At 48.1% G+C, this 16,873-nt stretch overlaps 1 protein-coding gene across 1 annotated transcript; it reads right to left on the reverse strand.

Moving 5' to 3' along the window:
- Positions 1-4,536: 4,536 nt before the first annotated feature.
- LOC136533094 (uncharacterized) lies at positions 4,537-10,812 on the reverse strand. Its single transcript, XM_066525663.1, has 3 exons — positions 10,110-10,812; positions 9,696-9,857; positions 4,537-4,839 (listed from the first exon to the last, which is right to left on the reverse strand). Exons 1-3 carry the CDS (start codon positions 10,224-10,226, stop codon positions 4,537-4,539), a joined length of 582 nt encoding a protein of 193 aa, XP_066381760.1. The 5' UTR covers positions 10,227-10,812.
- Positions 10,813-16,873: the final 6,061 nt, after the last annotated feature.

The following is a 16,873-nucleotide window of genomic DNA, read 5'->3' on the forward strand; positions in this document are numbered from 1 at the left end:
TCAAATGCCGGGTGGGCCCTCTCTTTGTAGGGCTGAATGCGCTACACTATGAAGCTAGCCACCACCCGTTCACGCCTAAGCTCAATGCCCTTAATCAAGTCTAGCAGTTCCATTACCTGCTCCATCTCAGCATTGTTGGGTCTCTCTGACCAGTTAATATGATTAACCGGGATGTGGTGGACGTCGCATCGAATCATTGGGTGACTTTGTTTGATATAGAACCATCTGACATTCCAACCTTTAAGGGAGGTATTTAGCGATACACTGATATATTCGCTGGCCATCCCATCCCTGAGTTGCAGGTACATGTCCGCCGACCACCTTGGAACCGCTACCCCCTTCTTCTTCAGACAGAACAGGTGCCTGAAGAGGTTGAAGTGTGGAAGAACACCGAGAAACGCCTCGCATAAATGGATAAAGATAGAAACATGCAGAATGGTGTTGGGATGTAGATTACAGAGGCTAATCGCCCAAAACTCCATAAGATCCCTCAGAAAGGGGTGGACAGGAAACCCTAATCCTCACTAGAAATAATCCTCAAATACTATAGCCTCATCAGTATGTGGTGTCAGGAAGGGCTCACCACTAGCTGGCCGCCATCCAGCAGTGAGGCGGTCTGGGAGAACGCCTGCCGCCACCATCCTATCGAGATCCGCCGCCGACGTCTTCGACGACACCCACTCCTTGTTGCGGCTGGCTCCGGTGGCCACTTTCTTTGGCTTTGTGGCTCCTTTTTTCAGCGCCATTTTCTCCGGATTGGAACTGGGTTGGAGGCGAGTGCTCGTGATGGTGCGGAATGTAGAGCGTAGGGTTTGCGAATGAAGGAAGAAAGGCAAACTGAGTGAGGTAGGATGTGATGTATGTGGTGGCACAGTTATAAAGCACTTCCTCCAGCTTTCATTGCGCCTGAGGGTTTTTGGGAAACCGTTCTCGCCATTAGCGCTATTTTGACTCCACCAAAGCAGTTTAATGGGCCGCAAGTTGGGCTGTCACGTAACAGTAGCCCACGTCGCTCATTTATCACCGCCAAATGTTCACCACATTCTCCGCAATTTAATGAGGCTCAGCACCCGATGCTGCACAACCATTACTCTGATTTTTTCTCCACGGTTTGATTTATCCGATATCTACGCCCGACACATGGGGACTGGCTACTTGCTCAGATGGATTACTTTTTTCTGAGCCTGGCACCATGTGACTGTGTCACCTACTGTCACGCTCGGGGACTAAGTGGGCACACTTCACCTTGCGGTGAATGTGTTTGTTTTTCATCTCGAGGCTACGCTCGGGGACTGGTAACCTGCTCGGCTATTTCAATATTTTCTAAGCCTGGCACCACCTGACTACGTCACCTACTGTCAGGCTCGGGGACTAAGTGGGCACACTTCACCTCACGGCGAATGTGTTTGTTTTTTTCCAAAAGACTCCAAGCCTCTAAAAGTGAAACCAAGGTTTCTTTAACCTCGTGGTCGGACTCTAAGTGGGCACACTTCATTTTACCATGCGGGAATTTTCAATTCTAAAATTGAGCTCCTTACACCCTTATGACAAGTCATGCTCGGAACACACTGGTCGGCGATGGTGCACGCTGCTCGGCAACTGCTCACAACCGATCGGCGATTCGTTATGGTGGTCGGACCATGATCTAGACAACTCGGTTTTTGTTCGCACCTGCTCAGGAAAGTTCAAGACGACATTGCTCAACGGGTACAAGGCGCTCGGGGACTAGCTGTGGGGGGTATGACCCCAAATACCCATAGCAGGCCACATGGGCTACGCCTCTAGGGGCGGTCTAGCCCACGAGAAGGAGCCTTGCGGGGCATGATTCTGCTCGGCGCCTCCCGCAAGGCATGGGAAGGATATCGGGAAGATGTCATGTAGCCTGATAGGATATGCACGATCCCGTGTTTCTTGTAATCTGTTATTACTTTCTGGTTATCTCTCAGATCTAACCGTCTTGTAACCTTGCCCCTCGGACTATATAAGGTGGGCAGGGACCCCCTATGAAATCACAGCAAATCATACGATAGCTAATACAAACCAATAGACCATAGGAGTAAGGTATTACGTCATACTGACGTCCTAAACCTGTATAACTCGTGTGTCTCTATTGCCTTCTTGTTCTTGATTACATGCTCCTCTGCCAATCAATCTACCATCACGGGATACCCCTCGGTGGACTGCTGATGATATTCTGTCGACAGCTAGTTTACTATTTTCTGAGCCTGGCACCATGTGACTACGTCACCTACTGTCAGGCTCGGGGACTAAGTGGGCATACTTCACCTTGCGGTGAATGTGTTTGTTTTTCATCTCGAGGCTATGCTCGGGGGCTGGCTCCCTGCTCGGCTGACTTACTATTTTCTGAGCCTAGCACCACGTGACTACATCACCTACTGTCAGGCTCGGGGACTAAGTGGGCACACTTCACCTTACGGTGAATGTGTTTGTTTCTTCTGAAAGACTCTGAGCCTCTAAAAGCTAAAACAAGGTATCTTTACCCTCGTGGTTGGACTCTAAGTGGGCACACTTCATTTTACCGCGCAGGAATTTTCAATTTTGGACTTGAGCCCCTTACACCCTTATGTCAAGCCGTGCTCGGAACACATTGCTCGGTGATGTTGCACACTGCTCGGCAGCTACTCACAACTGCTCGGTGATTCATTATGGTGGTCGAACCATGATTTGGACAGCTCAGTTTTGGTTCGCACCTGCTCAGAAAAGCTCAAGACGGTGTTGCACAACGGATACAAGGCGCTCGGGGACTAGCTATGGGGGGTACGACCCTGGATACCCACGGCAGGCCACATGGGCTATGCCTCTAGGGGTGGCCTAGCCCACAAGAAGGAGCCTTGCAGGGCACAATTCTGCTCAGCGCCTCCCGCAAGGCATGGGGAGGATATCCTGAAGATGTTACGAGATCTATTAGGATACGTATGATCCCATGATTCTTGTAATCTGTTATTACTTTTTGGTTATCTCTCAGATCTAACCGACTTGTAACCTTGCCCCCCAGACTATATAAGGTGGGCAGGGACCCCCTACAAAATCACGGCAAATCATACGATAGCTAATACAAACCAACAGATCACATGAGTAAGGTATTACGTCATACTGACGGCCTGAACCTGTATAACTCGTGTGTCTCTGTTGCCTTCTTGTTCTTGATTACACGCTCCTCTGCCGATCAATCTACCATCAGCGGGATACCCCTTGGTGGACTGCCAACGATATTCTATCGACAAAGATTCTGCTGTGTTACCATGTCCATCTATTTCATTGATCTCTCCTAGAGGGGTCGTAGACCTCTGTCAGTTTATGAGTCCCCAGAACTAGCCTTAGGTCAAGACTTGGTCCTGACTTCTCGAGGGGTCATGGGGTCCTGACTCCATTTTCCCCTAATGTCCTTGCCGACCTTGAGAGGTCGTGCTGCCTTGTTATAGGTAGGTTTTCATTTCACCCCACGTGGGGAGAGGCATGTCCACCGTAACCATGCAGGTTGGAGCGGTACGCCTCATCAGTGTCAATGAGTAATTCGAGCGGGACCCGATATCCTCCCCAATCGGTGTGCCTCATCGAGAGACGTTCCATAAATCATTGGCTGTCAAACCCATCGGTCTTCGACTGCCTCCATAGCGATCAGAGGGCAAGACGCCTTCACCCTAAAGGGGGTTAACTCAGGTGACTTTGAAGCAGATGACTCGAACATAGAGAGAGATGGTCATGTTGGCTCTGCACCGCCAATTAGAGTTGTAGGGGCCCATCTACTCCCTGCCCCTATCCCTTTTGTGGCCTCAAGCCCTTCAAAGGACCAGCCCAAGAGTGGGTTTCCTAAGCATGACATAGGGTCATGGTCGCGGTGGGTTGTTCTGTGCACGATCTTAGGGAGCGGTTGCCTTCTCTGATCACATCATGGCATAATGGTGCCCACTCACAAGCTATTGTGTGCTGCGGAACGTGGGCGCAAAAATCAAAATGATATGGAAAGAGTGGTGACAAGATCCTAACATACAGGTATGTTAAGCCTTGGATCCAATGGTACTCAAACGAAGAAGACCCCATGTACGACCCCTGTAATATCACTCAGGGGCTAGGAGGCTATGCTTGTCGGGCACGCTCGCGTGTACCATCTGGTAGAGAGACCCGGCCAAGCCTGACTTGACCGCAGCATCTGCCAGGGGCTTGAGGCTTCCTCAAGACTTGGGCTCTCGATCTACGGCACCTCTAGGCCTAGCCCTTGGCTCTAGCCCGGCTAATGATGTTAGCCAAGGCCCAGGCATAAGAAGACAAGCCCCAAGCTACCGATGCCCGAGGCCAATTACTAGGCTTGCCTCTACCAATTACTCCCCTGACAGGGTCATGTCCAAGGCATGACATAAGAAGACAAAGCTTCCCATGGCCTCCGAGGGTCAAGGGCTCCTGAGCCCGTGCGTCCACCCCCAGAGGTGGCAATAAAATTCAAGATGTTGACTATTTATAGAAATTTGGTTTAAGTAACAACTCAACAATAGCATAGTAATAGGGTGCACATACCATCTACTGGGCTCGCTCTCCTGGACTTAGAACACACACCTCATGTTTTTGACCAGTAGGTTGTTCCTCTTCCTCATCTTCTGACTCACTAAGCCATCCATAGCAGGGTAGCGTTGGACCAATCCTTCTAGCAGCATTAAGTGGCAATGCAGCCTCACGAGCAGGTGGTTCAATGAACATAGGGTCTTCCACTTCCTTATCTGCTGACTTAGTCTCTGCTGGTGCCTCATTTGAAATTGATATGGTATCTTGTGGTTCAATGAACATAGGGTCTTCCACTGCCTCGTCTGCTGCTGGTTCTTGGTGCTACAAATGTACAAAACATATTGAATTGAGCCCATTAGCAATTTCACAACATGCATATGCATCATCAAGTAGATAACATAAATCATAATCGTATATTATGACTCGGAGTTTCTGCTTAGAGAAAAAGGTCTGTATTATGGCATGACAGTTTGTTTACTGTTCTTTTTTTTAGTTTTCTGCATTCTACCAGTGTTGAAATTTATATCATCCTATTTGAGAATTCCACAACATGCAACATGTGTCGATTGGATGACAACAGAAACCATAATCATAAATTAATGAATAATGGCCCAAAGGTCTTTAGTTAGAGGAAACAACAGACTGACAGTTGGTTAACTTTCAGTTTGCTGCATTGTGCCAGTATCAACTTTGGCATCATCATTGTAGTGTAAGGGACTTAATGGCCCTGAAAACATAGCGATATCCAAGACATATTATTATACAAACACAAAATGATCACTATATTTACTTTAGCATGATATAAAACTTTTCATTTACACTGGTTCACGTTGCATACTTAGGCATTCGAATGTTCATGGACACATACAAAGTAAGATTGTTGGCTTGAAACAAAAATTAATACCAACTCGAAGTTATTTGGTGGTGAAATCAGTTCTTCCAGAACTACCCACCAACCATATTGATACAATGATGATTTTGCATGCTTGGAAAGAGATAAAGAGCAGAATAGTTTGTCAAACAAAATGTGGCACAATCTCAGTTAGATATAAAACATAGAGAAGAAGCCTTGCAGTGGAGGATAGGTGAAGCAGGTTGCTTGCAGCACTTAGGAGTGTGTGCAAGATGTCAGTATATTTTACTAAATTGCTCAGTTTATTTGGTCATTCTAGCTACAGTATGGCATCTTTTTTTTCTCCTGGATTAAGCTACCAACCCATTAAGTCTGCACATATGCAATGGTTGTATGAACAACTTCTTTTTAACATGGAAATACACAGGTGTCCTGTGAGGTGTTATGGTGGTGGCTAGGGATGAGAGGGAGAGAGGGAGCCGGCCGGGGGCCTTGCCCACGGCCAAGCAAGAGAGAAGGATTTTCCTTCTAATTCCTGCTTGCTTATTCTCATGGTAGCTCACGGTATACATAGCCATTAGGCAGCCCAATCACCACTTAATTCTGTCTCAATCACTCATGCTAAGCTTCTAAATTTGCACCAGCTAATGGTGCGCCCAGGATTGCCCTCAATTTGGTACCAATCTTGCCACTTTCCTGATTTGCTGAGCTTGTCTTCTTTGCTCTACAAGTGAATCTCTTGCCACACATGACAGCATATGCCTCTAACACTACACACCTCCAGGACAAGCAGCTCGTCCTCGAGCTGCAACCTAACCAGCTCATAACAATAACTCAACTCGATACAAACCCAACACTTAAAAACAAGCCTTTTACGTCTCGGCTCATTTTATGATTCTCGACATGAAATAGATTGGACTCTTTATTTCGCGGCCTCCTCAATTGAAGGTGCACATCGTCTGAACGCAATAATTGCACACATATAACCACCTGGATCCCATGGAGCAGTCTGCACATGGGCTGACGTATTGAAGAAACAAGAGCACAGCAGCCGACGTAGCTTGCCCACCACATCCAGCCCGTGCCACAAGCCCAGACCCAGCCCCATCCGAATGGAAGAGCTAGGCACAACAACTATAGCCACGCATCTTGCCGAGGAAAATGGAGCTCCGCTTGTCTGCGCCGTCAGCATGCGCATCACCAAGAAGGCAGCAAGGTGGCCATGCCGCAACACCAACCAGCGGAGGTGCCCCCACGACAGTCGATGGCGGAATGCTGCGGCGCTACACAGTGTGCACCTTCTGCCCACTGGATGCCTGCTAGTCCATGTCGCACAGGGAAGAGAGGAGGGCTTCCAATGGAGAACAGCGAGGAAGGGTTCGCTTCCCCAACCGCCTCCACCGCAGACTCTGAGTTCGCAGCCCGCGAGGGAAACAGCAATGCAGCATGCTGGCTGCCTGTCGCCGGGAGGGGGGGCGTATGCCCCAGATCCCTGATGTGATGAACAAGATGAAGGTCCTCCGCATGGCGATGCGCAACTTGGAGAAGCTGTGAAAGGGTCTGGGGCTGAATCAGCTGCAGATCGTGCATCTCCTGCACCCGCCGACACGCTAGCAGGCACCTTCATCTTCGAATCTGCCATGGAGACGGCTGTCGTCCCAAAGCCCGACCAGCCGCAGGAGGAACAACGGCGGCATGGTGGTGGTGGCCGCCGACGATCGGGATTGCAGGGCCTAGGCGTGCCCACAGAGATGCCATCTGCTGGGCGAGGTTGGCCAGCGCCTTGGCGATGGGATCCGGCAGCGGCGACGCACCTTCGGCTGCTTGTTATGGTGGCAGCACGGGTTGAGAGGGAGAGGGGGGGCTGGCCGGGGGCCTTGCCCACGGCCAAGCAAGAGGGAAGGGTTTTCCTTCTTTGCTCTACTGGTGAATCTCTTGCCCCGCATGACAACATACGCCTCTAACACCACCCCTGCACAAGCAGCTCGTCCTCGAGCTACAACCTAACAAGCTCATAACAATAACTTGACTCGGCACAAACCTAACACTTAAAAACAAGCCTTTTACATCTCGGCTCAGTTTATTATTCTCGACCTAAAATAGATTTGGACTCTTTATTTTGGCGGCCTCCTCAATGGAAGGTGGACACCGTCTGAACGCAATAATGCCACACGTATAACCATCTGAATGCCATGGAGATGGGCTGAAGTCTTGAAGAAACAAGAGCACAGCAGCCCATGCAGCTTGGCCACCACATCCAGCCCAAGCCACGAGCACAGACCCAGCCCCATCCGAACGGATGAGCTAGGCACAAGTCTTCAACTGAGCCACACATCTTGCCGAGGAAAATAGAGCTCCGCTTGTCTGCGTCGTCAGCATTATGGATGGCAACGGGGCCATGATCCCCGATACCCAACGAGGAATTCATCCATTAGGGGATCAAAATGGGCCAAATTTCCTCCCCACGGGGAGCTTAACGGGCCAAAAGTTAGCCCCGACGGGTGAAGCGGGGGCGGGGACATTCTACAGCTCCCATTCCCTGAAATTCGCCGGGGGGCCAAGAAGATAGGCCAAAAGAAGCCCAGCAAGAGTACTTTCAGCCCAAGCCCATAGCACTGATATATATATCGTGAAACCCTAGCATCGTTGCTCCTCTCCCAGACTCTCACCGGTAGCCGCCATTTTCGCCTTCTCTGTCGCCCTTGCGACCACGAAGTCGCGGTCATCTACCTCCATGCAACTCTGCGACGCACCAGTGGCCGAGCTCTCGACACTGACACTATGACACCCAAGTACAAGGTGATGTTGTCCTTCCTCCCATGACGATGCTTGCTCTTGCTTTTGCAGTGTTCCTTCGACCCCCTTTTCCTCATCCATCCTTCCCAGATTCTAGTCTTCAGCTCGACTGCTCCTCCGTCCTTCTCAGATTCAATCTCCTGCGGTCCTCTTCCCCTCAATCCTCTGCTCTGAATGGACGTGCTTCGCTTCGGGGATGTCAGACCTGTCGGGGCCCCGAAACACCAATCGGGGACGGGGACGAGAGAAAGTCTTCCCCGAGACAAGGATCGGGACCGGGGAGCGGGGAAAATGAGGGAAATCGGGGACGGGGACGGGGTGTCCCTCCTCGTCGCGGATGTCCCCATTGCCATCTCTAGTCAGCATGCGCATCACCGAGAAGGCGGCAACGGTGGTCGAGCCGCAATAGTGACCAGTGGAGGCACCCTCGCAGCAGTTGATTGCGGAATGCAGCGGCACTACATGGTGCGCGTCAGCCCGTGACCCATGCCTTCTCATTGGATGCCTACTATTCCGCACCGCACATGGAAGAGAGGAGGGCTTCTGATGAAGAATGACGAGGGGTGCGCCGGCAAGCCGTAGGGGAACAACGACGGCATGGTGGTGGTGGTCGCCGACGGTCAGGATTCCAAGGCCTCTAGGTGCGCCCAAAGAGACGCCATCTGCTGGGCGAGGTCGGCCAGCGCCTTTGGAGATGGGATCCGGCGGCAGCGTCAATGGCACCTTCGGCTGCCCTCATCAGACCTGTCATCTATGATATCGGATGTTATGGTGGCGGATCGGGTTGAGAGGGAGAGGGGGCCGGCCAAAGGCCTTGCCCACGACCGAGCAAGAGAGAAGGCTTTTCCTTCTAATTTGGGCTTGCCTCTAATACGGGTTACAGATAAATAGCCTCCCTGGCTAACCACTCTCTATAATTCCTCTCTTCTTTCCTATTATTCCTCCAACCTTAAGGAAGACTGAACAGATTTGCCTCTAACTGAGCGTGGCTGTTAGACACTAGGTAGGTCCATGACATTCGCCTCTAACATGAGGTCTTGAAAAAAAAATTATTATCCAAAGTCCCCCACTTAACCCTGGTTAGGTGGGACTTGGACTGGTACCAACGAAGTGATAAGAGCGGATACAATGGGACATCAGGGCATGAATGGTAACGGACAAAAGATGTGTCTTGGTTTGCAGGACGATTCAGACGTCCAAATCTCCTCTTATTCGAATTGCTAAATATTATGGTCTATAATTCACAATTGAAACTAGGTAAAACTGAGCAAGGCCTTCTCTCTTGCTCGGTCGTGGGCAAACCAGGCTCTTCGAGATCGAGAAAGAGGAGAAGCAGGTGGTTTTTTATGATGGGTCTTTGAGTAGACATGTTGGGCAAACCATGAATGGGTCTTTCGATAAGGAGAGACCAGGTGGTTCTTGTTTTTCAGAGTATGAGCAATAAACGATCCATATTGGGCATGTTGTTCTGAAATGAGAAAGTGAGAATTTGAGAGAGACAACAAAAAGAAATGAGGAATCACCCAACCTGAGGAGGCTCATCCTCCACTTGCTGGTCATCCTGCTGCTGCAGCTGCGCGTCCTGATTCTGCTTCTGCTCTTCCTCGATCTCGAAGAGCCTGTTTTGCACAACCTGGTAGGAGCCTTCCTCCAGTAGGCGCCACACATCAGGGCTAGGCCCCCCGTACACCTACACCCATAGCAGAGAGAAAACCACAATTGATCAATCAGCTAGTGCATTCATTCATTCAGACTCGAATTGAAGCGCCGATCGCCGCAAACACAAGAGAATGCCTTGCAGCTGTCTGTTCACGGCACCAAAAAAGGCGGATTTCGAACCCCCGATCGATCCGCGGAGAAACACGAAACCCAGACCCTACGGTGCCGCCATAGCCCGACGCTGCTTGCAGGGGGGAAAAAGAAGAGACCTATCGAAAATCACCTTGACAAGACCACCGACGACGGATCTAATGTGGTGTGCGGCGTAGCCCATGGCGGCGAAGTGGTCGATGGCCGCGTCGATCCGGCGGTCACCCTTCCTGGGCCGCCGCACCGGCATTGCTCTCCTTCCCTTCTTTTAGGATTGTACGAATACGAACGGTCGGTCGTCGGCTGGTTTTTGTTGCGGTCGCGTTGCGGTTCGGGGCTTCTTCGGGCGATGCGGCAGTGTGCTTCTGCGGGCTCACTCCGGCGCGCGGGTGGGCGAGTGCCGAGCGAGCGAGCGCGGGGCGCCGTGTCGGGGCCGCGACGGAAATTCTGACGGGACTCGGGGCGGAAATTCCTGTGCGTTAGGAACAAAAGAAAAAGAAAGAAAAAAGAAAAAGAAAAAAACTGATAAATGAACCCACTTGTTATCCCCTTTTTTATGTTCCTGGACCAAATAGAAAAAAGAATGGGTTCGTTCCATCCCTCTTCAACCAAACAGAAATTGAAAATTTTCCGTTTCCGTCCCATCCTCACTTTTGATGTCCCCAGACCAAATAGAAAAGGGAATGAGCTCGTCCCATCCTTCTTCAACCAAACAGAAATTGAAATTGTTTCGTCTCCATCCCATCCAGAAAACAGAGTCGGGACCGTCCCATCCACCTTGACTCTCAATCAAACGCTACCCTACCATCCTACTTCTGTTCCGGCCTCACAATGACACATGACTCGTCCCTTTGGTTTTTTTTAGTACTCACTCCCTCTAGAAAAAAACCAGTATTCGACTTAAAATATCTCAAATCTAACTATTTATATATAAAGAATATAAATAATTTTTTACATCAAATGAGTAGTATTAGATGTGTTATGAGATATATTTATATAGTACACTCATTTGATGTCAAAAACATTAGTATTTTTATTTTTATATATACTTGGTTAAACTTTGACACTTTAATCAAGAATGCTTTTAGATTTGCATTTTTTTAGGACAAACTAGTGACGGACACGCCCTGCACGCATACGGAACAGTAATGTTTGACACTATAATTTGGTATGTATATTATTATATATATAAGAAATACCACAGATATGAAAAAAAAACAGATACCATATATTGTTAAAGCGGGGTAGCTACGAGCTCATGGCATTTTGGCTGAGTTGTGTGTAAGAGCTCCAGAAAAGGCTCTATGAAGTATGGAGTGTAGATAATCCCCCATAAAATCCACGCAAATTGCAGAGCTAGGGAAATCAGTATGGCGTTGATTTTAAAGAGAAATATAAATGGAATTTGACTATTTGAGAACAGAGGAACAAGAAGGCGGCCTTTTGTGCAGCAGAGGAAAGCAGGGAAGCCTAAAACTATCATCGTGATCCAAGCATGCACATGAATGATGACTGATGAATCGCTCGCCGTCTCAGACTCAGACTCAGACTCTCAGTGGCTCATAAACACAGAAACGATAAATTCTGGAGTCCTTGATACCAAGAGTCGATACAATTAGTTGCTAAGAACAAGATAACACATCGAAAATCAAACAGAAAGAAAAAAAGAGGGAGAGCAAGAACATATATATCCACGGACGACCACACATTATTATGGCTTCACTTCAAACAACATTGCTCTCACTTTTCTTCCATGTCCTGTTCCAAATTCAACCGGACCATTCGTCTTCGGAACCGAGCTAGGACGACGTGCTCGGCCGGCCTCAGTTGGTGGAATCATCGTCGTCGTCCTCGTTGCCTGACAGGCCATCGACGCCCTGGGGGCCAGGGGCACCCACCGGCGCGCTGGGTCCATCGGCCGGCGCGTCGGCAGCGGGGGCGTCGGCGGACTCCTTCGCCTCGGCGGCCAGCGGCGCCACGGCCATGGCGACGAAGAGGAGAGCAGCGATGGCGAAGACGACGCTAGCGCGAGCCATGGGTATGGACGTACGGTGCCTAGCTCTCTCGGGTTGGTGGTTGCTGGCTGTGTGGCGAGTTTGACGCTTATTGGTGTCTCTGTGCTTTGCTGTGGTGCGGTGAGGGACGGGGTGGCGAGGCCGGGTTTATATGGTTGCGGAGGCGGGCTATTTTTGGGCGGGGGCTGCCCGAGCGGACACCGTTTGTCGCGCGTGGCGTGGCCTTTGGGCCGGTCGTGGCGCCTGGCGCCTAGCGCGATTGTAGCCGTCGGACGAGGTCCAATGTTGTGCGACCCTTGGGTTTCAGCTGAGGGAGTGAGGGCAAAATTGGCGTTTGTTGGATCCACGAGGACACAAAAGCAGACTGAGCCGTTATCGCTGTGCAGTCCAGTCGTTGAACAGAAGAAGACGTGCCATGCCATGCGAAAGTGTAGCTGCAGCACGCACCGATCTGTTGGGAACGCGATTGATCATAAAGATCACTTTGTATATGGCGCGCAAGCTCAACACAGACTGCTTTTCTGTTCGTCCTCTCGACCAATATATATTATACTGAAACGCTATACATCAGCCGGTTGATTTATGTCTTCCCATCAACCGGCTTTTTCTTGTACGCGCTGCTCGCAACCATCGATGGCCTGGCCTCTGGGTCGTCGGTCGACCGTGACGCCATCGTCGTCGCACGTATACGGCCCTCTCCAATCCATCTCTGTACTACCTACATCGACATGACGATACGACACGTCCATGAAAAACGCAGCGCATGCTTTCTCGCGTCTGCCCGTCGCTAGGCTATTTGCCAAGCTTGGATAAGCTAATTCGGCGGCCGCAGCCTGATCGGCTCCGGCCGACCACGGACACGCATGCGTGGTCACGTACTCATGGATTAATGGAAATCTAGCTACCTCAGTGCAGCCAGGAACAGTTTATATACAACATACATCTACCAGCAGAGCACTGTCTATAGTACAAGCCACTATTTTCTCTGTTGTCGGTTCTTCCATTTATAAATTTGTAAGTTTGTGAACAATTTGATGGTATTTGTGAATAATTTGATATATTTTTCTATGATATCTGAAATCCATAGAAAAAATTTGTAAAACTTTTTTTTGAAAATTTGACATATATTTGTCTATGATCTTATGTTATCCTCAAATTACATTACTCTGTCCAATAAATTACACTGAATACATCATTGTAAATATAGTAATAAGGCGGTGTAAATATAGCTAGAAGACGGTGTAAGTGCATGAAAAAATTCAGTTGTTAGAAGGAGCTAAAACAACCGGTTATTGGCTACACATATCCATATTATATAATAATATACGTGTATATCCAAGGCCCAAAGCTATATACAGCGTGTCGAGATATCCACATGTAACAGTGAAGTAATCGAATTGACAAACCGGTAATATTTATTATGGATATAGTAAAGACAGAAAAATCAATCAGGCCTTTTGGATCTCAGTTTTAGGCCTTGTTCGGTTAATTTCATATCCAAAGGGATTGGATAATTGTAACGGTTTCAAAGGGGATTAAAATCACTCTCCTCTGAATCCCCACCAAACCGAACAAGTTCTTATTGTGATTTAGAATCTATATTTCTTGGTTAGAGAGAGAGGTGTTAGGATGCCATTTCCATCGTGATTATTGCCTTTTCATAGTAAAAAAACTCGAAACAATAGGTACATGGTGTACCACTACTACAAGAATGATTTGTGTATGAGTACCTCAAATCCAAGATGTCCTTGTCGTGTACATTGCTCTTCTGACGCTGCCCTGCTCGACCTCCTGTTGCCGTCATACTTGGCCGTCTTCCGAGTGATGAGCTCCAGGAGCACCACGCCCAAGCTATACACCTCGCTCTTCTCAGTGGAACGACCCGTCTTCATGTACACCGGGTACATAATTTAATAATCTACGATTTATATTAGCAAGATATAACAAAAAAATGTCCTTTTTATATCTTCTGGATAGCAAATTTACAGAAAATACAATTAAAATAGAATATTTTGATTTATTTAAACTCTTTTGCCTTGCCATATTAGGTACTTACATTTCATCATATCTTACATTTTACTGAACACGTACTTAACTAGTAATAAAATCAAAGTTCTAAGTGCAACAAATGCACCTTAAAAACCTAAACAAAGTTCATATATATCAAAATTTTTAGACCACCCTATATATATAATTCATGGCTCCGCCACTGCCCATGCGGGACGTGCTGACACTGGATGGGGCCACTCCCTAAGTTTCATAAGTAGGCCGGATGAAAAAACTCGTAGCTGGATAACTCATTCGGCTCAACTTGTAAATAGCTCGGTTTGAATTGGCTTGTTTACATTTTTTAACAAGGTAAACCAGTAGTTTAGCTGGTTTACTTAATGAGCCAGCTAGGCAACAAAAGCTCAACGAGTGCAGGTATGCAGGTTCCAAATTGCCAAATTTAATACCACAATCAAACAACATAAGGCCGAAAGTCCAGATTTCATAATCACTGTGGACTAACCAGCAACTGTGTCGCACGCATGCACAGTCGTGACTACTCGTCCTGTTTATCCCCTATGACTCGCTCTCCGTCTCCTGATCTCTCTACTCTCTACTCTCTCTCTCTCTCCTATGACTCGCTCTCCGTCTCCTGATCTCTCTACTCTCTACTCTCTCTCTCTCTCTCTCTCTCTCTCTCTCAATCTCAATCTACCCGCATTGCTGACCGCCAACAGCCAATCACAGTGCCACCACAATCCCCTCGTCGGTGTTCCTGTAGGGATGAAGATCCAAGTCAGCGACTACACAATTGTGCATACTAGCCGGCAGCCATGCTCCGCAACTACCATTGCCACCTTGGCCCCTTTTCTCTATCCTTATTGGCAACTTCACCGCTGACTAGAAGAGTGGGACCTGCTTCCTTCGTTGATTTAGATTTTTGTTGGTCATTATTTCGTTAGGCCGTGGTTTCTTGACACAGTTGCGAGATAGTGGCGACCATGGCACATCGGAGTAAGGTCCCACTGATCTCTCTCTATCTCGACGACGTTTGTTTTGGCAGCGATGAAAGTCTAGTGGGAGTATGTTATGTTAGATATGTTGTCTTCTCTTCAGATCTTGACAGTTGATGTGATTATCAGGACCAAGGATAGATTTATCGGGGTTGCAGGGTGGGCTCCAGCCCCCTACCTACACGAACACAATGGAGCCCGCCTTCCCCTAAGTGCAAGTTTTGGACAATGGTGAAGTAAAAGAAGAAAAGAGGGAGGAAGAAGAAGAAAATGAGGAGGAGGAGGAGAGAGGTGGATGAGCCCTTCCTATGTTGCTGGCTGCGTTCGCCACTGATCTCGGCAAGAAGTTGTTTGGCTTCCGATGCGATGATTTCAACCTCTTATTTGAGTCTATTCTTCGACAAGATCTTATTTCTCCAACACTCTAGTTTGATGATGAAGGATTGAAGAGCCAATCTCAACGGGAGTTTCATAGAGTTTTATGGGCATTAAATATGCTAATATGGCACTGTATTCATGAAGAGAGAGATGATAAAAGTTTTATGGGAGTAAAGACAGTTTCATGGGGATAAAACTCTTCTACACTGTTCCAAAATATGAGTGTGTTGAAACTGGGCCATGAAACCCCCACTAAGAGTGGCCTAAGCATGTGTTCCTTGGTGAGGTCCTACAATTGATGTTCTTTCAGTGGGTATTAAATTTTGTTGCCAATGATGCGGTCTTCAAGGTTTAACATGGTGAGAGCATTTGCATATGACCTTTTCCCTTGCTACCTTTTCCATGTGACTTGGAGGCTTCGGCGGTGTCGGTATTTTGCAAACCGGACTAGTAAATTTATACGATTGCCCCGCTGCTCTAGGAAGACGATGGTAGCATCCAAAAAACACGAGGCTTTATATTGGTTCAGGTCGGAGCCCTACATATAGTCTAAGAGATGATCGAGTGCGTGTTCCTTACTTGAATGCTCTGAAGTTCTTACAATGGGGGTGCAAAAATATTGGAAGAGGTAGGAGAGCTAGAGCTAGGAGATGGGCTGTCCGAAGGGAAGCTTTAGGAGCCCTTCTACGGTGTAAGAATGAGTGAATGAGTCCGTATCCCCAAGATGGGTGCCCTAGTTGCCCTTAAATAGAGTTCAGGGCCAGGTGTAGGGTCGAGATGGCGGACTAGAGGGGAGGTGAATAGTTCTTTCTAAAATTAATCGCGTCGACTAACCAAAATAAGTGCGAAATTAAAACTATCGGTCTAGCCAAAACTACACCCCTCTATCTATGTTCTCTAGCACCTTCCAAAGATACTAATTAAGCAACAAAGGTGCCGAGCTAGCTAGAGCTCACCTAACCAATTCTAGAAGTAAGGTCACACAAACCTATGCCACTAGTACTTCAAGCAACAAGGGAGCTCCTACACATGCTAGTAAGCAAAAGCATAAAGTCACCTAATGCTCACTAACAATGCTCAATAACAAGGCAACCAATGCCAAATTAGAGAACACAAATACTTAGCTACACAAACTAAGCAATGTGACTAATAAGGTTACACAAACTAAATTAGCCACACAAGGAAGCTACTTCTATGCTACATAAACAAGAAGGTAACTAGTGAGCTACATAAGCTAACTAATTACAAGAGCAACTACACAAGCACAATATATATAAAAGTAATCACAAGCTTGTGTAAAGGGGATTGCAAACCAACAGAAAGAACAAGGTTGACACGGTGATTTTCTCCCGAGGTTCACATGCTTACCAACACGCTATGTCCCTGTTGTATCGACCGCTCACTTGGTGGTTCGGCGGCTAATTGGCATCACCCGCCAAGCCCGCACGTCGGGCACTGCAAGAATCTACCCCGAAAGTGAGGGTAGCTCAATGACACGCTCA

This window comes from Miscanthus floridulus, unplaced genomic scaffold (assembly GCF_019320115.1).
Source record: "Miscanthus floridulus cultivar M001 unplaced genomic scaffold, ASM1932011v1 fs_786_2, whole genome shotgun sequence".
NCBI classification, from domain to species: Eukaryota; Viridiplantae; Streptophyta; class Magnoliopsida; order Poales; family Poaceae; genus Miscanthus; species Miscanthus floridulus.

Coding starts and splice junctions, on each gene's coding strand:
- LOC136533094 (XM_066525663.1), bottom strand. CDS start 10,226: ATGCCGGTGCGGCGGCCCAGGAAGGGTGACCGCCGGATCGACGCGGCC. Junction 9,858..10,109: donor TCGTCGGTGGTCTTGTCAAG/GTGATTTTCGAT, acceptor CTATGGGTGTAG/GTGTACGGGGGGCCTAGCCC. Junction 4,840..9,695: donor TGGAGGATGAGCCTCCTCAG/GTTGGGTGATTC, acceptor GTACATTTGTAG/CACCAAGAACCAGCAGCAGA.